This window comes from Gorilla gorilla, chromosome 2, assembly GCF_029281585.2.
Source record: "Gorilla gorilla gorilla isolate KB3781 chromosome 2, NHGRI_mGorGor1-v2.1_pri, whole genome shotgun sequence".
NCBI classification, from domain to species: Eukaryota; Metazoa; Chordata; class Mammalia; order Primates; family Hominidae; genus Gorilla; species Gorilla gorilla.
In genome coordinates this window covers 119,201,591-119,227,862 of record NC_086017.1, presented here as the reverse complement: position 1 = coordinate 119,227,862, position 26,272 = coordinate 119,201,591, and the positions used below count along the sequence as shown (strand labels likewise).

At 39.0% G+C, this 26,272-nt stretch overlaps 1 protein-coding gene across 11 annotated transcripts in view; it reads right to left on the bottom strand.

The window, feature by feature from the left end:
• Positions 1 to 26,272, bottom strand: part of HHLA2 (HHLA2 member of B7 family) — a 149,247-nt gene that overhangs the window by 26,083 nt on the left and 96,892 nt on the right. For 7 of the 11 annotated variants that reach the window (XM_063704007.1, XM_063704011.1, XM_063704009.1 and 4 more), the window contains 2 exons: positions 24,696 to 24,773; positions 1,077 to 1,166 (listed from right to left, as the gene is read on the bottom strand). In XM_063704007.1, the coding sequence (XP_063560077.1) occupies positions 1,077 to 1,140 (64 nt within the window). In that variant the 5' untranslated portion in view covers positions 1,141 to 1,166; positions 24,696 to 24,773. Of the gene's footprint in view, positions 1 to 1,076; positions 1,167 to 4,679; positions 4,790 to 24,695; positions 24,774 to 26,272 lie in introns of all 11 variants that reach the window. The other 4 variants (XM_055383539.2, XM_063704012.1, XM_063704010.1 and 1 more) reach the window with 2 other exon arrangements.

Here is a 26,272-nt window from a genome sequence, read left to right as displayed (position 1 = left end):
ACATAGAAGACAATGCTGGGTTCAGGAATCTGATATCTGTACACTAGATCTAAATAGGGAAGGACATGAGCAGGAGGAGTCCAAAAGGGAAAGAGAGTCATTCATTTGCTTTGAGTTTAAGACTGCTCTCAGGATATCCTGAGTTGGTCAAAATGTAGGTAAGGAATATCTGGAGATAAATCTGGAAGCCTAATCCCCAATTCTCTTGATTTACTTATTTTGTTTTGTTTTCTTTTCACTGTCAACTTCACAAGTTAATTTCAAAAAGTAAATGAAATCAACAGAATAAGAGATTTTTGCAAAGAAAATATACCCAGACACTTCCTATCATTGAAGGAGGTAATCTAACTGCTTTGATTTACAAAATATTTTAAGTAGATCTTGTGCCCTGTCTATGGATTCTAAGATATTAGCACTGGAAAGGACCTTATTTTTTGGACAATGGAGTAACTCCTTTGGCTTATGGCCCAGGCCACCCAAGATGGAAGAACTGGGTGCCCAAGTGGCTCTGTCACAGTCTTTATCCTCTACCTTCCCTTCTGGGGCTCTTTCTACCCTACCATGTCCAGCCTCTCTTCCTCAGAGAGACTTAATCTGTCTGCAGAGAGCTAGAGGGATGTGGCATTATGCTGAAAGAAAGACATGGAAAGATGGGAAAGGAAAAGAGCGACTGTCGATCTCTCTAATTGCTCTGCTAAACCCCTCTAATGTTTCACTGGATAATTAAGAATGCCTGTCATAGGACCTAGCAAAGCTGATAATGCCTTCTGTCAAGTGGTAAGTACCAAGCTTACACTTAAAAAAAAAATCAATCAATCAAACTTGCCTTTCCAGTGAACTTACTTCTGGTAGCAGACAACAGATTAGAAAGAGTCTTAATCAGAGTGGACAGAAAAAATATATATAATTTTTAGTCTTCATGCAGACTTCCAGCCTGTTCCTTGCTTCTGATTAACTGATGATTTAGGAAAGTTCACGATGCTGTGGCTATGGAGGAAATAGCCACCTTGCATTGTGTGCTCATGTTTCTATCTGATAATGCAAATAACTAACACTTGTATTACAAAGGAAATTACCTTGAGATCCACTCAGAGATGTTATGAGAATGAGGAAGAAAGACAGTGCTGTCTGTGCCTTCATGTCTTGTGCAGAACATATTAGTCATGCTATCAAAGAGAAGTAAAGTGCACACGTTATGGATTTAAAATGCAAAAGGGAATTGGAAAAGAGTGGTACATTCATACGAATAATTGTTTTGTAGCCATTAAATATGATATTGTAAAGGATGGTTCAATGGCATGGAAGGAATTTCTTAATAGGTTATCGGAGAAAAATTAGATTACAATACAATTTCTAAATAGCATGGTTCCTTTTTTAAAACATACACATTTCTGCTCATAGGATACTGACAAGATATATGACTAAGTATATGAGGATGTTAACTCTGAAGAGCAGGTTTCGTATCTGAAGCAGTGACTGCTATTAACAGGTGCTGAAACATGGCTCTTGAATGAATAAAGATTTAGTATATCTGCAACAGTGGTTCTCTGGATAATAATTTGTTATTTTTAAAGCTTTCTACATGGACATATTGCTTTTATGATAGAAAATACTAAAACCAATTTAAATTCAATATTAAGTGCCAGTGGTGTTAACTATGATGTTATTGATAATCACACATAAAGAACAACTAAAACCTGAAAATATATTTTTACATATCCAATACTAGTGCAAGCCATTAAATTCATGGGTTACAAAGCGTGTTTCAAAAACTCAAAAAAGTGAGAAAATATAGATGGCAAAACGTGTATACACAAAAATACAGTTTCAAGCAAGTACAATATAACTGATTTTCCCAGATGATAGGATTAAAGTTAATTTTTACACTGTAAGAAATAGCTTGTTTAAAGAATAGCATACAATTGGTTTTAAAATCTCTAAAAGAAAGTTTTAAAGGTATCATTTGGTGGCTGGGCATGGTGGTTCACACCTGTAATACCAGCACTTTGGGAGGCCAAGGCAAGAGGATTGCTTGAGGTCAGGAGTTCAAGACCAGCCTGGCCAACATGGTGAAACCTTGTCTCTACTAAAAATACAAAAATTAGCCGGGTGTGGTGGCATGTGCCTGTAGTCCCAGCTACTCGAGAGGCTGAGACAGGCAAATTGCTTGAACCAGGGAGGTGGAGGTTGCAGTGAGCCGAGATTGTACCACTGCACTCCAGCCTGGGCAAGACAGTGAGACTCTGTCTCAAAAAAGTAACAATAAAATAAAATAAATAAAAAAGATACCATTTAGAAGCTCTACTATTACAAGAACATATTCTATATTTGTTGTGAGATATGTGATTTAAGAATGACTTGAAACTATTTTAAGAAGTGAAATTAATCATGCAATATACCCATGTAACAAGCCTGCACATGTAACTCCTGTTAAAATAACAATTTTTTTAAAAAAGTAAAATTAGATTCCTTCATCACATCTTATCAAAATAAAACCTGGTAGATTAATAATTTAGAGTTTCATTTTTACATTTTAAAGACTATAAGAAAGTTATTGAAAACACGACCTTAGGAAGAAGGCCTTTTAACATAACTGTACATTTTCTATTATCTCTATAAAAATGGAAAAAGCAACAAAATATAGAAATACTTTTGCAATATGACAAAGTTATGAGTCCAATTGTTTTTATTTCTCTTAGAGCAATAACTAAGATAGTTGGTAAAGTCAAAACTGCTCCAAAATAGTATTAGTTGTCAAAATTGAGACCTTTATATTTCTTCCTATGGAAGTATTTGCATGTATAATATATAAAAGGATATCACAATGATTATTTCGGAAGAGTAAGATTACAAGTAATCGTTAAACTTATTTTTCTACTATGAAAATATGTAAACATGTAATAATACCTTTTGCCTCTATATGCCATTAAAAAAAACCTTGAAATTTAATTACAGTCTCTTTCCAAGCAAAAATTAACTCAAATTCACCTTGTTTAATGTAACCCTGAAACATTCCATGTCCATTGTCTTGCTAGAGGTTCATCTTCCCATTGCCTAGAATGACTCCAATATTTGCCACCTTCTCTTGAAACTGACATTCCCTTTTCTCATCTCCTTTCCAGCTGATGCTCTTACTTCATAATTGTTGTAACTGATTATGGCTACTCCCTCATCCTCCTATCACTGACTCAACCAACCCATTAACATCTAGGTGCACTCTTTTTGTCTCTCCTTCTGCTCTTATCCAAGGCCAAACCCTTCACCGTACTCTGCATCTCACACCTTTCTGTATTCAAGAAATTTGTCCCATAAAATGAGTTAGGGAGGATTCCCTCTTTTTCTATTGTTTGGAATCATTTCAGAAGGAACGGTACCAGCTCCTCTTTGTACCTCTGGTAGAATTCGGCTGTGAATCCATCTGGTCCTGGACTTTTTTTGGTTGGTAGGCTATTAATTACTGCCTCAATTTCAGAACTTGTTATTGGTCTATTCAGGGATTTGACTTCTTCCTGGCTTAGACTTGGGAGGGTGTATGTGTCCAGGAATTTATCCATTTCTTCTAGATTTTCTAGTTTATTTGCATAGAGGTGTTTATAGTATTTTCTGATGGTAGTTTGTATTTCTGTGGGATCAGTGGTGATACCCTCTTTATCATTTTTTATTGTGTTTATTTGATTCTTCTCTCTTTTCTTCTTTATTAGTCTGGCTAGTGGTCTATCTATTTTGTTGATTTTTTTTAAAAAAAAACAGCTCCTGGATTCATTGATTTTTTGAAGGGTTTTTTGTTCCTCTACCTCCTTCAGTTCTTCTCTGATCTTAGTTATTTCATGTCTTCTGCTAGCTTTTGAATTTGTTTGCTGTTGCTTCTCTAGTTCTTTTAATTTTGACTTGGAAACAACCCAAATGTCCATCAATGATAGACTGTATAAAGAAAATGTGGCACATATACAACATGGAATACTATGCAGCCATAAAAAAGGATGAGTTCATGTCCTTTGCAGGGACATGGATGAAGCTGGAAACCATCATTCTCAGGAAACTATCACAAGATCAGAAAACCAAACACTGCATGTTCTCACTCATAAGCGGGAGTGGAACAATGAGAATACATGGACACAGGGAGGGGAACATCACACACCGGGGCCTGTCAGGGGGTGGGGGGCTAGGGGAGGGATAACATTAGGATAAATACCTAATGTAGGTGACAGGTTGATGGGTGCAGCAAACCACCAGGGCACCTGTATACCTATGTAACAAAACTGCATGCTCTGCACATGTAACCCAGAATTTAAAGTATAATTAAAAAAAAAAAAGAAATTTGTCCCTGCAATCATATTTCCTTTCTACTACATCATCAGGATCTCTCTCTCTCTCTCTCCTGAATCAATTCTATAGGCATAAATGCTCCAATCACCCATCTTAGAAACATGAGAAAAAACAAAAAATTCTCCCCTTACTCTTGATTATCTATTTCTCAGCTCCATTAATTTCTTGAAATAATTGTCTAAATAGCTGTCTTCATTTCCCACTTTACAATGTCCTACCAACTCTCGGATCTTTTCTGCATGACATGTCATAAACTGCCCTTGTCAGTATTACCAAGAACACCAAAAACAGTGATATTATTTGTCCTCATCTAAGTCAATCTTGTAGCAGCATTTAATGTAATTGACTGTTACCTGCCTTTGTTAAGAGTCTTCTCTTGGTTTCTGGAACATCATACTCTCCTAGTTTTTCTTTCCTTACTGCTGTTCCTTCTTAGTCCTTTACTGGTTCTCTTCTGCTTGCCCTATTTATGTGGAAATATGGAATGTTACCAGGTTTTCTACTTTCTCTCTATTCTCTCCTTAGGCGAGTTCATCTCACACTCTGAATATAATCTGTACATCAAGGATTCTCAAACTTATCTACTGGATCAAGGTCATATGTTCAACTATTCTTCTGAACTGTTCATTTAGATTCCCTAAGTTAACATGAGCCATTTCCACCTCATTTCCTTTTCCATTTCTCTATGACCCACCCCAAACACAACAAAACAGCAAAAACTATCCTGTTCTTTCTCCAGTCTTCATCTCACCTAGTACCAAATTCTTCCAGTTTTTGGGTCAGAAACTTAGAAATCAATCTTGACTCTTCCATTCTCTCATGCCCCATATCTAATCTATTAACCAATCTTTTTGTTGTTGTTAATGAATTAGATAAACTCCATTATTTGCCTACTCTCCAACTCTACTATTACCATCCTGCTCCAAAGCCACTATCCCTTCTTACCTGGATATCTACAAATACGCATTCGTCTGGTTACCCTTTTCCTACTGTTGTCTCCTTCCAATCCACTGTCAATACAGCAATCAGGAGTCATATTTTTTAAAAAAGAAGTCATTCTATAATATTCTCCTAATTAAATCCCTCCAGTGGCTTCCCACCACACCTAATGTAAGATCCAAATTCTTAACCCTAGCATCCCAAGCCTTGAATCCTCCACTCCTGGTCCTGTCTGTCCCCCAATCCTTTCCCACGGCAGCCCACAAAATACATTCCTGGAGACTTGTGAACACAAGTGCTCCAATTCAAGGGTCAGCATGAGCATGAGCCAAAAATTGAGTCTCTGAGGACTATTTAATTCATGTTTTGAATAAAGTGAGAAATTACAGTAACCCATTTATCATCTAAGATAAAGTATTATGAATAAAAAAATGCCCAACCTCTTCTACACAAAGGCTTGATTTAGTGCTGTTGAAATAATTTCAGCGTTCAGCTAAGTGAGGCAGTTAATGAGTATTTGGCCCTATTTTTATGCCTAGGTTTTATTTTTAGACATTTATTTTTTTCCCCAAAAGCAGCAGAAAGCTTCCACCTTAGATTATACTGAAGTTGCCCAAGTTGCAATCAGCACCCTTACAAAAGGGCCCAAATGTGAGAAGCATCTTGTTCTGGTACTTTTGGCTGGATTCCAGATGTGAGGGAGAAAGGCAGAGAGAGGCAGCCTCTGCAATAGAATATGGCAAAAAAGAAATCCATATGCTAAGACTAATCAGACAGAAGAGAAAATTGAGGCCATTTCTACAAGCATAAAATAGCGAAAACAGAACAGCTCCCCCATACCCATCTTAATAGCTCCAGACTAAATTGACCACAGCCATCAGTACTAATTGTGACATGATGATGTAAACATCACTTGCGGTTGGGACAGTTTCTCTAGCCTGCACATTAGTAACGCTCAAAACCATTTCACAATGTATGTGTACTTCACAATATCATGTTGTACACGATAAAAACATATAATGTTATCTGTCAATATATTTTTTAAAAGACTAGTCCTGGCCTCATAACTGCTGGTCTCAATCTGACCAGAGCCACAGAACAGGTCAATTCTCTTTTTTGAAAAAGAAGAATGTTTTGCATCACTCTCATCATTATGCCAGTTCATGAATGTTCTGCATTCCTTTGAGGAAAAGCAGCTTCTAGGGTGCTACATTCTCCTCTGCATTGTTTTTACTTTCTGTGCCTCACCACAGTGCTCATGACACCGAGCTAGTTTGTAAAAGACGTCTTAACAAAGGAAAACTCTTTGTAGCATCCTGGGGATGTTCCTTAGCATCCACTTAGATTTTAATAGGATTGACTGTTTAGACAGAAAAAGAACAAAAGAACAATTTCAGGATTACCCTCTCTTTACTCAAAATATCTCTCCTGATGTTTCACAGTGAAATCCCACCATTTAGGGGATTTATACATGTACTGAAACTTTGATCTCTATGGGTGCTGTCTTTGCCTTCGGTTCTGTTTTGGTGTGTTTTTATTTTTGATTTTGGAAATCAAGCTAAGATTATGTGCTAACGTGTTTTGGGGGAGGTGAGGAGGTGCAATTGCAGGGCAGGAAGAGTGAGGGAAAAGGGGAAGTGAAACAAGGAAGAATGGAAAACAGATACTAGGTGGTGCTTGCTTTGCCAGCCACAGATTCAGAATGGAAAATAGAGCCACCTGCTCAGTCACAAGGGACAATCTCTAGACATGCTCTACAGAACCACAGCAGCTCAAAACAATCCATCAGAGGAAGAGAGCAAAAAGGAATTTATCTATAAGTTGCCCCCCAGTGGTTAAAGTTTTCCCCATTGGCATTAGCTCCTATGCTCTTCCTGGTTGTGCCTATGGCCCCTTGGGAAAAGCACTATGAAAGCCAAATGCCATGCCTTACTGTATGGCATTTTAACTGTATGATACTTTGTGTTTAAGTCTGGAAACAGGTGAAAGGTGAAACCGCAGTCTGTGTGTTTCCTTGGGTCATGTCTGGATTCTGCAGCTGCTGCACTTCCCAAGGTGGAAGGCATAATAGAGGACATGTTGAAGTTGGCTTTCCCAGAGGAGACGGGTCAGCTGGTGACATTTGGAAATTGGGGCTGGTCTCTTTTTGTCTAACCAGTTGAGGGCCCAAGAGACAAGAGAAACCCAGAAAATTTAGGGAGGCTCATAAATTGGGTCCAATAAAAGTAGTTATTTTAACAATACCACACATTTACTATCTGATATTCTGTGAATTTGCAGTTAATCACCTACACAGATCCCCTTTTACTGCTTTTATCAATTTAGTTTTCACGCACGTGTTGCTTAGCTGCTGCTACCTGCTCACATAACTTCAACCTTCTTTGGAGGATTGTACTTGGATGATGGAAGCTGCAGTTCTCAGGTTATGTTGCTTTGCAACTCCCTGCCCCAGTGATGGCTTCAAGGCAAGAAACATCCTGTAGCCCAGAGCTCCCTTGGGTTCAGGCTGAGCCTTCACCTGAAGCCACATTTTTTTCTTAGCACCTTTCTCTGTGTCATCCTGCTTCTCACTCTTCCTTACAGCTTTCATACAGTTAATGAGAACACTCCTCTCTTTACTTGCCCTCAATTCCCCATCTCAGGAGGGGTTGGTTCCCTGGAAGCAGAGCCTAGGATGAAGCACTTGAACAGGAATCCACATTACACAAGGTGGGGTAAAGTCCAGGGAACTACTCATGCTTCCAGGGACCATTTTCCAGCTCAGCCTTCAATCACGAAATGTTTCTTCTTGTCAAATGGGTAGATAATATAATCCTCCTTAATAGCTCTCTATATCAGAAAGAATATAGCTAGACAGAGTGGGGTTTTGTTGTTGTTGTTGTTGTTTAGCAAGAATGCTGCAAAGCCAAGAAAACAGACAAAAGAAATTGCCAGGGTTAACACGGCAGACAGCAGGCATTTTGTCGAATACATCAAGGTAGTGAGCAATTGAAGAAAACTCCATTAAATAAAGTTAGTGTTGAACATGTGCACATGTAAGGCCAAGGACTTCTTAGTCACCTTTTTCTCTGTAAAACATATTGCTAGATGCCCATGGCACACCAAGTGCTTCTGGAAAGCCAGTGCACTCTTTCTGTACACTTCTACCCCCTGCAGTTCAGTTGGTTATCATCAAATAATTTAACAAAATGTTATGTTAATTGATTAAATGGGAGGACAAGGCCAAACCTGGTATATCTTCAATGACTAACTGAATAAGATGAATGCTTTGGAAAAGCTAAATAAAAGCAAGTCACGACAAAGATGAAAAAAAATCAGTTATTGTATTAGGTGTGGGAGAGACAATGGCAAAAGATTCAAAGCCAATTGTAGAGCCTAGGAGGAACTGGACTTTTTTGTACATATTTGAGTGCAAAGGTCTCTGGCCATTTTTAAGAAACAAAAACTGGAAATACTGAATAATGCATTATTGATTAACTTGTTCTATGGATACAGGAAAAAAAATATCAAACAGTGGCACCATACTCAGGACAAGGCTTTGACTCTGTTTTTCCAAAAGACTAGAAAATGAGTGGACTTTTATGTTTAGGTTTAAAACATTCAAAGTGTATAATTTGAATAACTTTTTCTTAGCTAGACTAACTAGTTTTTAACTAGACACATCTGATTATGTCAGATGTAAGGACTTCCACTGAAGTAATGAAAGCTCTACAATGATACAGTGAACTCTCAACACACATAATCTGGGACCAAGTTTCTGTAACATTGAGGAGGATCAACAGTCTGTGGGGTCAAAACATCTGGACTAACTGAATTACGAAGCTGGAAACTTCTTTTCCAATGTCAATTTAAGTTTATCACCTACTCCTGATATCAGAATTCCATCCTATGCTGGTTACAGCTGTTACATTTAAATACATCTATCGTGTGGTAAGTGATATATCCAGCAATCGTCATTCCCCAGTATGAGGTTCATCATTCCCACTCAATCCCTTTGTCATCTTTTCATATCCCAAAGTAAAGAACGCCTACTTGTATCTACATATCAAGGGGCTGGGGCGGGTGACCTGTAACTGAATATCAGAATCAAGGAATTGGTGTGAAGAATAGGCAAATCCAATCTTTATAAGACTTACTCCTACCTGCATAGACTGCTTAGAGCTTTTATTAAGTGATACTTTAAAATAGACTGCTTTCTATCAAGTACTTGCACCTATGTACATCTGAATTAGTGGCTATCAGTCCTCAGAATTTAAAGCGGTTGCTAACCTGACTAGCTGGTACACAAGAAAAGAAAATCTCCTGGCCTAGTTCTATGTATGCAGTTCAGTGAATCATTTCCTAAGTACAGTGGTTATCATGTTGGCTTTGTACCAGTGAGTTTTTGGTGCTCAGAGTCAATTCTTCCAAATAACTTTGGTTTGTAAAGCTTCATTGCTTCAGAAGCCTTGTCTTCTACTCATAATCCATACCTAAGTTAGAGCCAGGAAAGGTTCAAGTTCTGAGAAACAAGAAAAAATAAAATGCCCTCCAACTTATCTTGACCTCCTAGGAAACAGGACTAGGTCATTCTTTGTATGGTACCCCACACTGTCATCCAGAAAGTTTTAACATCCTTCCTGCCATTAAAAATATATGATTTCAGCATCACCTACGGGTCACAAACTGTACAGGGATGAGTCAGTCCCTAATCTCAGAAAGCTCCATCTGGTACCAAGAGATAGGTGAATTACATAAACAAATCATAATACAGAGATACAGGCAGGAAGAAGGGCTCCCACCAGGTGCTGTGGAAGGAAACAGGAAAGACGCTTGAGCTTGGAAGGGGCAGGCTGTTAAGGAAGACCTCTCAAAGCATTAGGTTTGAGGTACAAAGAGACACTGGCCTATAAGGAAGAGTAGAAGGTTATTCTGGACAGACAATAGAACAAAGATGCAGCAGCAAGAGAGAACATAAATCCTATACGATTATAATAATACCCAGCAGTCCACATGGAAGAGAAAATGCTGGAAAGATGTCCCAGGGGTAGAGCATGACCATTATTTTAAGCCATACTAGAAAGCTAATGATGAAATCAGATTGTGTTTTAGAAAGATCACACCAGTGGGATTACAGTGGTTGAGTAAAAGGAGCCAGGCCAGGCGCAGTGGCTCACGCCTGTAATCCCAGCACTTTGGGAGGCAGAGGTGGGTGGATCATCTGAGGTCAGGAGTTCGAGGCCAGCCTGGTCAACACGGCGAAACCCTGTCTCTACTAAAAATACAAAAAATAAGCCAGGCATTGTGGTAGGCACCTGTAATCCCAGCTACTCAGGAGGCTGAGGCAGGAGAATCACTTGAACCTGGAAGTCGGAGGTTGCAGTAAGCTGAGAGCGCGCCGTTGCACTCCAGCCTGGGTGACAAGAGTAAAACTCCATCTCAAAAAAAAAAAAAAAAAGAGAAAAAGAAGAAAAAGGAGCCAGCCGATAAGTATCAACTAGCTAAATGTAATAGAATACCATTAAAAGAAGACTTCAGTAGGATATGATTAAATTTGGAAGGACACTGTGACAGACACCAGTACCATTTCCCTCCTTCCTTGCTAACAACTCCTCTGTCAAGCTGTGTTGCAGGACGCGACTGCCTCTATTGAAAAGAACTGACAAATTGTTCAGAAAGGTAAATGAGATGAGCATGTCCGGCTTGGGATGGAAGTGAGAGCCTCTAAATTGGATGCAAGAGCAGAACATGATGGCAAACCCCGTCCCTCTACTTTCAGAGCATTGATTTGATGTCCGGAGCTGGAGCTGCCATCTTACAGTTGTGAGGAAACAAGTAGGAGGATTAAGAAGTCACAGTAACAAGGATGACAGAGCAGATGGATGGAAAGAAGCTGGGTTTGTGATGACACTGTTGAGTCTCTGCTCCTGTCTGTGCTGAGTCCTCTACCTCTAGTCTTCCTGTTAATTAAGTAATACATTTAAACTACTGTGAGTTGGATTTTCAAATGTCTCCAAACATTCGAAAGTAACACATAATGAAGATAATTAATTAAGAAAACTAAGGGATGAAGAGCTACTGACACAATAACTGGGCTCTGTTTTTTTTTTGTTTAAATAAATCAATGAAAAACAAATGTCTCCTTTCACAACAAAATGTTGAAAGAAGATGTGTTATATTTTAACAGAGTAATGTAAAATGTAAGAGACACACATTTGCTTAGTAATGGTAGCAAAAACACTTTTAATCTTGAAGCTAAAACAAACGTTAGTTATGAGCCATTAGAAGTCTGTAGTAAGTTTAATGTGCCTTATGGTTTTTATAGGAGTTTTCTGTCAGAAAAACCACATTAACTTAAAAATTCCTATTTATTTTTATGTCAACATTAAAAGGAAAATACTATTAACTGAAGCATTATCTTGCAAATGTGGGAATTTTCTTTTATACAAGAAAAGAGTTTGAGGCTGGGCGTGGTGGCTCATCCCTGTAATCCCAGCATTTTGGGAGGCCGAGGCGGGTGGATCACCTGAGGTCAGCAGTTCGACACCAGCCTGGCCAACATGGTGAAACTCCTTCTCTACTAAAAATACAAAAATTAGCCAGGCGTGGTGGTGAGCACCTGTAATCTCAGCTACTCAGGAGTCTGAGGCACGAGAATTGCTTGAACCTGGGAGGCGGAGGTTGCAGTGAGCCAAGATTACACCCCTGCACTCCAGCCTGGGCAATGGAGCAAGACTCCATCTCAAAAATAAATAAAGAAAGAAAGAAAGAAAGAAGAAAGGAACAAAGAAAGAAAGAAAGAAAGAAACAAAGAAAGAAAGAAAGAAAGAAAGAAAGAAAGAAAGAAAGAAAGAAAGAAAAAAAGAAAGAAAGAAAGAAAGAAAAAAAAAGAAAGAAAAGAGTTTGGCTATTTTACTCTCCAGGACCCCTGTTTCTTTCTTTCAAAGAAACAAAAAAAAGAGTAAATCCTTGTTTTCAAGAGATCTTTAAAAATGAGGCTATAAGGTAATAAAATAACTTCAGATTGTATAGCTGGGACTTAAATATTTGTAGGAAAAATAAATTTGACATCTTATGACATAACTATTTGTATTTCAATGCCTTAACTTTATAAATTCAACACTAAAGTTAAGACTAAAGAAGGGACAGCATAAAAGCTTTAATTTGGTATATAGACTTTCAAATGCAGAGAACTTGAGTTTGATGCATTTGAACAGATGGGTATGTTGGTCTGTTTATATAAATCAAGCTGCCCAGATATACCAGGTAGGTCAACCTTTGTTCAGTTCTATTTGTTTCTATAACTAGAAATTCTCCAACGAAGTTTTCTGAGTTTAGTAAAGACTGGCAAATTTAGGCGAGAGAGGGAGCATGTGTAACCAATGCTGAGCGATTTATAGAAGAAGAAGATTTCTTTAAGTGGGGCATCTTTACCCATGCCCCCATCTGCTCAGGCAGTGAGATCCAGGCCCAGCATGAGTCACTAGAGAATGAGTCTCCTTGCATTGGCTTCCAATCTCTTACTGTCTAAAGATCAGCTACCACCTTCTTTGAGAAATAGAAATTCTGTCATCCACACTCCTCCCTATTTAACCTATCTCTGGCAATTCCTCCTTGCCTCAATTCTCTCCCTTCCTATCTTTCCCTAAACCTTAGCCCTCCTCCTAATCCGCCTGGCCCTTCACAGATGGGCTCTTTCCCCAGGCTCCCACACACTGAGTAACATTCCTTGACCCTGTTGTCCTCTCTAGTTATGATCCTAATTCCCATCTACCTTTACCATCCAAGTCTTATTTGGGGCCACATCTGTTGCCACTCCTCACTCCATGCTCACTATTCAAAGTCTTTTCAACCAGATTTTTCTTTCTTACCAATCCTGAAACTATTTTTGAAAGGCAAAAGTGACACACCTGACAAACCAAAGACATCTTTAAACCAAATGAGAGAGGTCCAGCCACTCTTCCCTGGCCAACAAATGGAGTGTTCTTTTGTACTTGTGGTAAGTTTGGCAGGAGGAATTGTCAGATCAGAGGAGCAGATCACGTAAGTAAAAACAGATGGAAGAAAGAATCAATGAACAGTGTTTACTAGGAGATTTTACCTGCTAAAAGAAAAATCAATAATTTTCTTTTTTCTCTTGCATTTTATTAACCCTTTTGGTAGTATTAATGCTAACCTTTCAGTATTACTAAACATATACTAATATATGCATTACATTTATATATATATATAATGTGCTATATACTAATATAGCATATAGTAATACACCATAATTCTAGGCACAATCACATGTATTATAATTTCCATTTTATAGATGAAGACATTGAGGTTCAGAGAGGTTAAGTAACTTGCTCAAGCTTGTAATTGACAAACAGCAAAGTCAAGACTAAATTAAGTTGGGCTTATGACTTTGAGGCCTTCTACTAACCACTCTACTGTGAAATCTCACAGGTCACAGCACCATCCCAGGGTGATTCCCCTGAGAACCAACTATGGAGAAGCTGATAGTTTATTTCAGTGTAGATTTAATCTTTTTGTGAATCTTGACCTTTTTGTGAGTCTTATCCCTGGTTCCAAAAAGTTATTTCCTCTCAGCAAGTGGTTGATAGTGATTGTAAAACTGTGTATGGTTTTATAGTCATAACTACTGTTAGACCTGTATCACATCAGAAGTTAGTGCAACAACTCCAAAATCGTTTGTCTGCTTTCAGTTGCTCAGCTTTCCTGTGGCAAACAGGCATTCCATTAATTATTAACAGTAGTCTCTTTTACTTTCAAAAGTGTCCCAATTTGAATGATAAATTATATGATCAAGCTACTTATGTACCATTGCCATCTTAGTCTCCTGAAAACATTGATTTGAATATGTAATCCATCTGCCCAAAAGGCAAAGAGCTCTTGCTAAGTGTGTAGGGGACATTTATGAATGCCCAGAAATCTTGCCTCCAGGACAACTCTCCCTCCCTGTTTTACCTCATTCTGGAGGGATTATTAACCACTGTTGATCACAATGGTCTGCTCCACCACTCCATCTAAGGATGGGCTAACTAATCCAGGTGTGAATAATCATGGCAACCTGTCCAAGGTGGGAGGGGGACATGTGATCCAAGAAGGGCCAGAGTACTACTTACTGCAAATTAAACAAGGGCTCTTTCTGCTAGGCTTGTGGAGAGAAAACATATATTTGGAACTGCTGGCAGCAATAATTCCTGCCACACAAAGAGAACTTCAACAGAAAGAAATCAATCAATGATGAGAAGTGAACAGCAAGGCTGAGGGTGAGTGCTTGATGGTAAACAGTCAAGTGCATAGGAGCACACATGAGTGCCCCCCAACAAGCATGTCCTCATAACTTGGTTCCCATGCTTCTTAATTCAATTCTATAAACTTCCCCAGTAACCTGCTATTCTATGTAATGCTAATAAAATCCCTCTGCTTAAGCTCATTTGAAATGTGTTTCTATAACTTGCACATAAAAGTGTACTGACACCTCATATCTCCTACAATTTCACCTTCAATAATATTCAAATATATGAAATATTTTAAAGTCCCAATATCCTACCTGGCAGAATGTCAAAGATATATATATACACACATATATATATATATTTGATATATAGATATCAAATCTATATATGATATATGATACATATATATCAAATTTAGATATCTATGACATATATTTCTATATATATAGACAGGTATCACTACATATATACATATGTGTGTGTGCGTTTGTACATACACTTATATACATTTTATATTCAGTTCTGAGAAAAATACCTGGAGACAGTGGCTTACATTACTGGTGAGGCCATACACTGATAATTAAGTTCCTGGAAAGTAACTTGGTGATATTTTTCAAATGCCTTTAAAATTGCAAGACCTTTTGTATCATTTAAGGTGAGTTTAGTGACAAGCAACAAATAGGTTTAGAACATAAGCAAGAAGGAAATTAGAAGGACACTGGTAACTCCAGAACTCAAGGAAGAATGACCAAGCACCAAAAAGAGCAAAGGCCCAGACAATTCCAAGAAAGTCAACACAGGAAGCCTGGACACTTCCTGGGTTCTGTCATACAGTGACTCAGTTCCAATCAAATTCCAGCTGGATAGGTCTCTGTTCCACCTTCTAAAGTTTCTGGGGAGGGTGAGCTTTCGTTATGTATTTCCACTCTTGGGAAAGTTGGCCGTGACTAGGACATTCAGCGATTAAGGGAGGACATCAAGATATAAGCTGCTCAGTTAACTCATTGGTATATTTCTATTCATTCAACTTTGACGGTAGCAACACGTAGATTCCACATAGACAAAGATACCTCCACCTAACCCACCTAAATACTCTATGAACCATGGCAAGCTCACTCATCTTCACAGTGGCAAGCGACCAAAGTTACCCACAGCTGCTGCATCTGGGAGTTACAATATATTTCACAAGGCCACTGCTCATTAAGATCAGTGTTTCTCAAACTATCTGTAGCAAAGCGGCAGTAAACTTTTGTTTCTAATCTGTCATGGACAAATTCATTGGGAAAATGTAATAAAAATGAATTGCTAGAAAAATGAAATTAAAGAACATCAAATGCAAGCCTCAGTTTTTATTAGTACATACAATAGGCATAGAAATGTTAATGCCACCTTGACAGCATAATTTTAAATACTCTAGTTCTGCACTTCTCTCATCATGAACCAGTAATAAACAGTTTACACACCAGCATCAGTCTGCAGACCCCCCACTTTGAATAGTACTACTCTTGGAAATGCCATTTCCCCTCAAATCCACTTCAACCACTGGTCCAAAAGGCATACTTTACCACCACCAGCACACTGTGTGTAAAATATGGAGAGAAAATATTTTGTGCTAAGTCATGACACATCAAGCAAGGAAACAGATCTTTCTTTCTGCCATTTATCCCCAAGCCAGAACCCAGAACTGGTATTAGGTATTCTCTTTGCTATTACCCATAATGTAATCTCCTTACCTTTGGCCGGCCCCTCATTTTTCTTTTTTTAATGGAATAACCTGAACCTTGGTTCTTGAGCTGTTCCAGTTCCTAGTGGTCTTGTGCATAGAAGGGCAATCATCTTTGATTAATCTTTCCCACTGAGCACATGAGGAAAAGTAAGGATCCACAGAGTTCCTTTCACATTCCTCTTAGATCTAGTTGTACAGCAGTATTGCATCTCCCCTTACTAGGCAAGGTCAGTCACCTCAGCCAACACAATATCCCACTTTCTGCCATTTGTTGTCCCCTAGCAGGAAGAGCCCAAATTACCAGTTTTAGCTTCCAATTTAGAAGAATCACAGTATATATTACATGACGAAAGCATTCCTTAAGTACTAACAAGAGATGGGTCACCCTAAGAAGGACAGCAAGTAAAAATTTTGGGAATAGGTTAATTAGTTATCATTGTTAGACACATCAGTCCCTCCTCACTCCTTGGTTCCTAGATTCATGTCTTTTAACTGTGGGGAAAGTATTTCTTATTTCAAACACTAGTTCAGAGCCTAACCCGTGTTCTACAAAGTAGCTACATCATCAGATGGAAGAAGATCCCCTGTGAGATTGCGGTGCTGTCTTTAGTGACCACTGCACCATGTTATAAGGCTAACTACTTCATAAATAGGGAACATAAAACAGTGAATTACATTTTAATTAGTCCATTGTCTTTATTCTTTCTTTTTGATCAAATAACTCCCCTCACAGCCAATTTGGGTGGGATAACAAGATAGTGTATGAAGCATTTGGAAAGTTCGTAATTGGTAGTACTGGCAAGGGCACAACAGGGAGGAAATAGGAAAAGAGAATGCTGTTCCCTTCCATAATGAGAGCAACTAGATATAATACAACAAGGAGTTCACTGTGTTTACTAGGTATGATGCCATATCAGAGATGTGGGCTGGTCTCTAAGGTTGACAAATGGATCACTCAGCTACTATATTAGCATGGTCTGCTTTGATGAGGGAAATACTGTGTGGTGGAGTCTGTACAAAGCCCCTATCACTACTTTTGTGGCTGCCTCAGTCATGTTCTATCTGGATGCTCATCAGAAAGTCCGAAGCAGCAGCTGTCAATCACATGAATACGCATTCATACCGTCAGGTCAGTTCAGCCTCCTTTTCATGCTTGCTCAACACACTCCTTAACTGTCTCATGTTCTGGATCCATTCGAATGTTCCATGATCGCATCCTTTTTCTTAATTGCATAGTCAATCTTCTTCTATGTTCTTGACCAACATGCCCAAGAACTTGTTACAGAGCCTGGCTTTAGGCCTCATCTTCATTCAGGTAAAGTTACAATGACATGTATTACCCAACATTCTACCTAATGGGAGGCTTTCCCTTCTCCATCGTCTTTTAGGGTTAGCCCTGTCAGAGACTCTAAAGCTGCAAAATCTACTTATAGTCAGTGGTAGTTGTTATCCTGAAAAGTCATCCTTTGTACTCAATAGCTTGTTAAAGGGACTCCCCATGAGGCCACAAGCACAGGTTGTGGATGAAACAGCAGTATGGTGGGCTCAGTGGGCATGTAAACGATCTGCTCATGCAACTCATTTATTCTTTAGGGGTTTGATGGAATGTGGCCAGGCACATTCAACTTTGTCCCTGTCTTTCTTGTGGATCCTGGATCACTGATCATAGAATCTAAAACTCAAACATCTTCATGCACTGTGTACTGACTCACTCAGATACATTTTCTGAAAAGAATAATTACTTGCTAAAGGGAGCAAAGCCTTTCTCCAAGATCTAGAAACTTTTATTGCAATTCTATTAGGATTTGCCACAGGAATCATTCAGTATTCAGATCTGCCTTAGTCACTACATTAATTTGCTCCAATGAGGGGACAACATATGGAACAGCAGTTGCAGTGAGAATCACCACCTGATTAAGTCATGATATGCTGGACAGCTTTTCTGGCACCAGCTCCATCTTTTCCATGACTCAAGCTCCTGATGGGCAGATCTGCCATTCCAGCTTCCATAAGGTGACCTCACTCCTGGGATCCCATAGCATCCTTCCAGCATGAAAGTGACGTTCTGCTGTTACCTGCACTCCTCACCATCTTTGATTTCATTTGCCAGTTCCCTGAATTAAATCCCCTCTGTTGCAAATACTTGGTGGATACTATTTTCCTGGATAGACTATACCTGTGGGTCAGTTAAAGTGACTCATAATAGGCCCTGTGGGATATAATTAAAACATTTGTCTCTGAGTATATAATAGGGATGGATGTCTATCCTTGGCAACTTTCTGAATCCACAAATTAGCTCCCCATCCTTTTTCAAAAAGTCTATTACAATAGGAGAGCCAAGTGGCAGTAATTTGTTTACCTCATACATTTAAAATAGTTGATCAGAAGCAACACCACATCCTAGGCTATTTTCAAAGGACTGAACGATATACATGCAGATACTTGTACCTTATTCCCATCTAGTTTCTCAGCATTGATACAGCACTGATGACACTTGGGGAATGAAAGTTTTGGGTTTTGTTTTGTATCAAAAAGTAAAACTGAAACACAGACCTTAAAAGCTGGCTCATCAATTTGGTTCCCAAAGATTCCATGTTTAATCTAAGCCAGAGACGTCTGCTTCTCTGACAATTTCCTGGGCCCTGATTATTGCATTGCCTTTGGATCTGTGACTACACCCACTTGGAGTCTGCAGTTGCCTGTTTTCAGCATGACTCCTCCTAACTCTGCTCATTTAGAAATCCCATTTTCATTGCACCCTCCCAGCAATGTCTTGGCCTATGAAGAACAGTAATGTGCATTTTAAAGGATTCTGCGGCCTGCCTTCACAATTTACTTCCCATGGGAAGAAAAGATTCTTCTGGGTCCTGAAGCAGAACAGAATGAGAGATAGGTGGGTCAGAGACACACACACACATGTGTCCAAATCAGTACTAGCTCTTACAATCTTTTGAGCCAAAAAGACCCCAGCATAATGAAGGGGAAGGAATTCAATGTCATCTAGCGTAGGACAGCATTCAGCAATGGTTTGCACTCATCAGGCCATCAAACTTGAAATTAAAGCTGGCTGCCTAGGCTAGCTCATTGAATACAGACTAACTGGTGAGTACTATAGCAATGATTTCAGCGAGATCTGAATTTCTAAAATTTCCTCTTAAAAAGTTGTTTTCCTCTCTATCCTCTGAGGCATGTATGTGCTGAATTTAAATTAATTTTTTTTTTTTTTTGGTTACTGAGAGAGCAACACTGAAAAGACATATAGGGTTGGACCACATAGGGTTGCAAGATAAAATCCAGGATATCCAGTTGAATTTGAATTCAGATAAACTAATAATTTTTTAGTACAAGAATATCCTAGCCCTCAGACATACTTATACTGAAATTCAAATTTAATTGGGAATCTTGTATTTTTAATTGCTAAATCTGACAACTCTATGGGTAAGAGCCATTGGCATTTACTTCTTTTCATATAAAAGATACTTTGCTGCTTTTTGCAAGGGAATAAAAAGAAGTGGTTGAGAATTAAGGTTATGACATGAGATTGTGTGGGTTTGAATCACGTCACCTCTACTTAATGACTATGTGACTCTGGACCAGAATTAGCCACATAATTTATGAAGTCGGGATGCTTCATCAGCCTCCATTCTCTTCGTTTTGGTATCAGCTATCCAGACACCTGAAGTTTCACTTCCAAAGAGATGCCCAGTTGCCTGAGGGTGATAGATGGACTAGCTGTTTGGCCATCACTTACCATGAGCTCTTAAATTTCTGCACCAGAATGCAGAAAGGAGCCTTACTGCCTTTTACCCCAATGAAGTCCAATGGCTAATTCCAAATATTACCTTTCTATAGGTGTCTATCATATACAATCCACCATCAATATTATTTGGGGGTTTCTTTTTTTGTTGGCAACAGAAAGGAACCCAGAATAACAAGCAAACCATGGAGTTTTGAGGGAAGGATTCTAAGGTTGCTCACACAACCTAAGGAAGGGCTACATAAACCAGCTTCAGGAAGGAGAGGAACAGGAGAAGCAACATCAAAACCCAGCTTAGAAGCCTGATATCTTTGCACCAGATCCTCACCTGAGAGCTCCCTGTTTGTATGTCAGCTTTCCAGGTTTCTTTTCACCCAACTTGAATCTAAATATTCTATTACTGGCTCAGAATGGTCAGGGTTAAGACTGAGAATGATGGCACTATCAGAGCCTGCAAATGAATTTGCATGAGTTGGGCACACACTCCAGTTTGAGTCTATTGTAAGCTTTGTCTCAGCAACTCTACTGTTAGGACTCTGTTATAATAATCAGAGAAGTAATAATTGTATGAACAGGCTTCTTACTGCAGTGAAGATTTGGAAGCAACTTAAATGTCCAATGACAGGGAAGAAAGAAAACTATGATATGCAAATGTACATTATTTATGAAATGATTTTTAATGCTGGATTTTTACTGTTATGGAAAATTTTCATATGAAATTTATAATGCAAGTTAGAATTTTACAATAATGCCTTTTTGCAAAGGAGTTACATAAAATACACTAAAATATTGGAACTCACTAGTCCCACCACCTGGAGGTAATTGTGCCCAGTTAAGTAGCCTCCATTTTTCTGAGTCTGGAAATTATTTTTAACATTTTTCTGAGTCTGGAAATTATTTTTAAAAATTAAAATTTTGATTGCTTTTGAACCAAATTCCTCAGTTGGCTCCAGCTTACCTTTTAAAGTGAATGTCCTTTGTTTCCTAGACTAGTTAGTCAAAAGAAACTAACGTGGTCTACAATTTTAAGATCTACAGAAATGCCACGTCTTTCATGAAACCTCAGTCAACTTTTAGTGATCTCTCTTGCCACAAGATTCCTCTCCATCTTGCTTGTACCAGTCATTAAGCACTTATACAACTTTATGTGGTTAGTTTCAAAAGCATGAGAGTGTTTTAAAATTTCATGATTGTTTTCATCAAGGTAGAATGGGGAGGGGGAGGCAGGCAGCAGAGGAAGGAAGAATAGGGAAAAAATGGACTATTCTAGCTCAGAGATGGTAAAGAGTAAAGAAAACTTTGATAGCCAGATGTAATACAATCTTTGATTAGATCTTCAATCAAAAACTTGCTACAGGGCAAATGGGTGTGCTTGTCACTCACTGGGTTCTTATTAAAATATGCTGGTGCTATACTACCAGTCCAAGGATCAAATTTTGAGAAGCAATACTCCAAAGGGCATTCTGAGGCCTATTGGAAAAATTTCACTGTATTTTATCTAATACATCAATGTTTCATTTCTACAATGTGAGAAGGGCATGTGATTATATGAGGTAGTTTTTATTTGTAGGCTATATGTACTAAAGTGTTTAGGGGTGAAATGTCATGATTACTGTAACTTACTTTCAAATGGTTCTGCAATAAAATTATACACATACATATGTATATGAGGAGAAAATGGGATAAAATATTAACAATGGATGAACCTCAGTGAGAGGCAAATGCTCACACTTCTGTTTCCTTCAACTTTTTTTTGATTTTGAAAAATCTTCAAAATATAAAAACTATGAAATGATAAATAAAAATACAAATACCCATAGAGATTGAGTCAATATATCTGGAGTGAGACCTAGGAGCCTGCATTTTAACAAACACTCCAGAGAGTTCCATCACTGGTTGTACACAGACCACATTTTGAGAACAATGTTCTAGACGGCAGTGGAGAGCACTGTTTGCTTGATGACATATTCTCGAACTGGCTGGGATGCCCAGGTTTGAAACACCCTAATAAACTGCGGCAGCTGTAGACTGTTTGCCTAGCAGCCTTTGCATTCCCTTTGTCCTTCTAACAGCACTTTCTTTCCTTGGGGACCTCGCCACAATTCACAATTTGAGGAAATATGGACAGAGAAGACCTTCACCTAACCCTTATCTTTCACAAGCAGGCATTATATATGTTTATATGCTGAATAACGAAATGCCCTAAGTTTAGCAGGTAAATGGCATACATTTATTATCTTACTATCTCTGTGGGTTAGGCATCTTGGCACAGTTCAGCTTGGTCCTCCACTCAGGGTTTTTACCAGGCTGCCGTCGAGCTGTCAGCCAGGGTTCCAGTCTCATCTGAGGCTTGGGATCCCCTTCCAAGCTCACTTGTTGGCAGAATTCAGTTCCTTGCAGCGGTAGCACTGGGGCCCTCAGACCCTAGAGACACCCACCATTTCACATCATCCCAGTTTCTTTCTTCAAGGCCATCAGGGGCCACTGCTTTAAGTCTTTGAGTCTCTGCTAAAGGACTCACTGGACTTGGTCAGGGCCACCCAAATAATCTCTTTTGTGGTTAACTAAAAAATCTATTGCTATTGCTAATTGTATCTGCAAAATTCCTTTACCTTTGTTATGAAAGGTAACCGTATCAAAGCAGTGACTATCCAATCATATTCACAGGTGCAGCCCACATTAAAAGGGAGAGAATTACACAGTGTGTACATTGGGGGCAAGAATCTTGGGGGCCACCTTAGAGTTCTGCCTGCAGTGGTCCTACCACAGCCCCTGATGATCACTTCCTGGTATCCAGACTCTTGTACAGTCCTTTCCCACACTGTACCAGGGCTGGTCTGTATAACCAATAGAATACAGCAGAAAGTATGATATGTCACTTCTGATATGAGGTTATAAAAGACACTGTGGCTTCCATTTTGGTTTCTTTCACTCTCTGATCACTCACTCTTGAAGAGGTCAGCTGCTGTGCTATGTGAATAGCCCCACAGAGAGCCCATATGGCAAGGCACTGAATCCTCCCACCAGCAGCCACATGAATGAGTTTGGAAGCATTTTCTCCAGCTCCTTCAGATGATGGACGCCCTGGGCAATATCTTAACTGCAACCCCATTAAAGACCCTGAGCCAGAATGACCCAGCTAAGCTGCTCCCAGATTCCTGTCCCTCAGAAACTGAGATGATAAATGTTTGTCTTAAGATGCTAATTTTTAGAGTAATATGTTATGCAGTAGTAGATTGTTCATAAATACCTGACCAGGGCTGACTAATCTTGGAAGAGTGAAAGATGCCTGTGTCCCTCTTCCATAGCAATACGGGAGAAGCACAGGTGCAGCAGAAGTTAACACGCCCACAAAGAGAGGGGCAGACATCAAGAGTGGGTTGATGATGCAAGATCAGCAGTGGTAATTTTTCAGCCTCTGGACTGGATCCAGTCAGTTGTGAATTAGTGCCATGCCTGTTGTTCCCAGTATCATGAGCCAATACATTCCTCCACTCCCCTTTAAGTTCAGAATCTTTGAAGTATATTTAGACTCGCTGAAAACATTTTGGGTCTCTGTCCAACTCCAGCAAGCACAAATTTATACCAATATGCAATGTAGTCAAGCCAAAGACAGTAATTTGTGCTGCCCACCCCTCCCCCACTTTGATGCCTCTGATTAGGCTTCAATCTGATTTCTGTCATTTGCAACCAAGAGTTTTGACTCATAAAACCCCCTATAGGATCAGTTTCATGACTCAGTCAGGACGTTTCTTTTTTTAGGGGCTCTTTTCCTCCAAGGCCATGTTGGCTGATCCTGAATCACATGTTAGGTCATGCTTTTCAGGTTTCCTGGAAAGTAAGTTCTGTTTACTTGTACTTCTAAGAAAGCTCCTGTGGCACTTTCTTACAGGGAAGTCTTAACATGCTGAGAACATAGCAATTTGACTAAATGATCTACATTTATTCCAGGGTAAATTTCCTCTATAGTGTGTGGCTTTTTGCATCCTAACTTAGCTAATCAAACACTCTCTGGGTACTGAGCCAACTGTTCATGCTGAAGCAGCCTGAGCAGTCATTGTGGAGAGAAACACAATCAACAAATCCCACGCATGAATCCAGCACAAACTCTGATTCTAAGATGTAATTTCTTCATACTTGCTGCTCTCAGTGCAAAAGAGTCTTTAGAGACCCCATACTTAATCCACAATTCCGCCTCCTCCCAATTCTGAACTGCAGCAATGAGTGAACACAAATTGAGATCTTTCCTGGCGTGTTCCGTTCCCTATATAACAACTACTACTGCAATTTTCTCCTAAACTCCCCAGCACCACTATCAAAGTAGCACATAGATAATGCAGTTTAAAATTTATAGTCATCAGACAAAGTAAAAAATGCCACTCCTAACTTCCCTCCCCCATAATTCCAAAATTTACCATTTCTCAGAATAATATAGTGTGCAAAGTCTAAATTCACCTCAACAGCATCATCTCTTACTACTTGGATTCAAAGCCCAGGTCTATTTAAAGCTGTGTACTGTTGTCCAAGTTACTTAACTCCTTTTTGCCTCAGTTTCACATCTAGTAACGGGGATAATAATATTCACCTCCAAATCACTGTTATAAGAATTATGTTAATAATATTTGCAAAGCAATTAAAATGTTTCCTGGTCATGCAGTAATTTTCAAATAAATAGCTGCACAGATAATACTGGAACCTCATTGTATATCTCCCTACTTACCAGAGGAGGTGCGTTCTAGGCTTTAGTATATTCCACATCACCATCACAATCTGTGCAGGGTTAGTATTCTCCTACATGCTGTGTGGATAAAATTAGATTAAGGTGATTCCAGAGTATCAATGCCCCAGATGACCAGTAAAATAAAAACAAATTCCCTTTGGAAGAAAATATTATACCAAACTGAAAATTACTTCTACAACTTTTTTTTTTCTTCGAGACAGAGCCTCATTCTGTTGCCCAGGCTGGAGTGCAGTGGCATGATCTCGGCTCACTGCAGCCTCCGCCTCCTGGGTTCAAGTGATTCTCCTGCCTCAGCCTCCCAAAGTGTAGCTGGGACTACAGACACCCATCACCAGACCCTTCTAATTTTTGTATTTTTAGTAGGGACAGGGTTTCACCACGTTGGCCAGGCTGGTCTCGAACTCCTGACTTCAGGTGATCCACCCACCTCAGCCTCCCAAAGTGCTGGGATTACAGCATGAGCCACCGTGCCCAGCCTCTACAACATTTTTGCAAATACAATGTCTGACACACAGTAAAAAATAGCCAGGCACTCAGAGACAAGAAAACAATCAAACAGATAACTGAAAATAAAACTCGCATGCACTTCAGATGTTAGTTTTTAGATATAGAATTTAACCATACTTTTTTTGTTCAAAGAGACAAGACAAGATAGAGAATTTTGGCAGAGAGCTGAAAACCATGACAAAGAACCAAACAGAAACTCCAAGAACTGGGAAATAAGTGAAATTAGCAACAATAGATTGATTTAACAGCTGACTAGACAGTTAAAGAGAACCAGTACCCTGGATATTGATCTGTGAGAAAGTATTCAGAATGAAGCAAAGAGAAACAAAAGGATGGAACATTAGAAAGAAAGATGAGAAACAGAGGACACAGTGAGAAGGCATAAGTGAAATCCTAGGAAAAAGAAAGGAGAATGTGTAGGAATTATTTGAAGAAATAATGAAGGACAATTTTCCAAAACTGAAAGACATTAATTCACAGATTCAAGAAGCCCTATAAACCTCAAACAAGATAAACAACCAGGTACCTCACCAAAAATGTTAAAAACCAAAGAGAAAGTAACTTTTAAAGCAGTCAGAAGGCACAACAAAAAAGGCAGGTTGCCTTCAAAAGAGCAACAATTAGGCAAATACCTGACTTTTAAACACAGGTAATAGAAGCCAAAGATGAGAGAAAAATTCATTCTAAGTGATCAAAGAAAATGACTTCCAACCCAAAATTGCAACCACCAAATTATAACTTCCAACCCAAAATTGTAGCAAAAATATTTCAAGAATAAACTGAAATAATTCTCAGACACAGAAAACATAATTTGAAGCCAGTAGAACTGCACTAAGTGAAATACTACAGGCATGTTTTTCAGGCAGAAGGAAAATGATATCAGGTGGAAGCTCAAATTCAGGAAGGGATGAAGAGCTATGAATATAGGGCAAATTTAAATAAGTAGACTAGCTTTCTCCCCATGGATGCTGCTGCAGAAGCATCATTAAAGTCTCTCTTTCCATAGCAGCCATGTCTAAGTCAGAGTCTCCTAAAAAGCCTGAACAGCT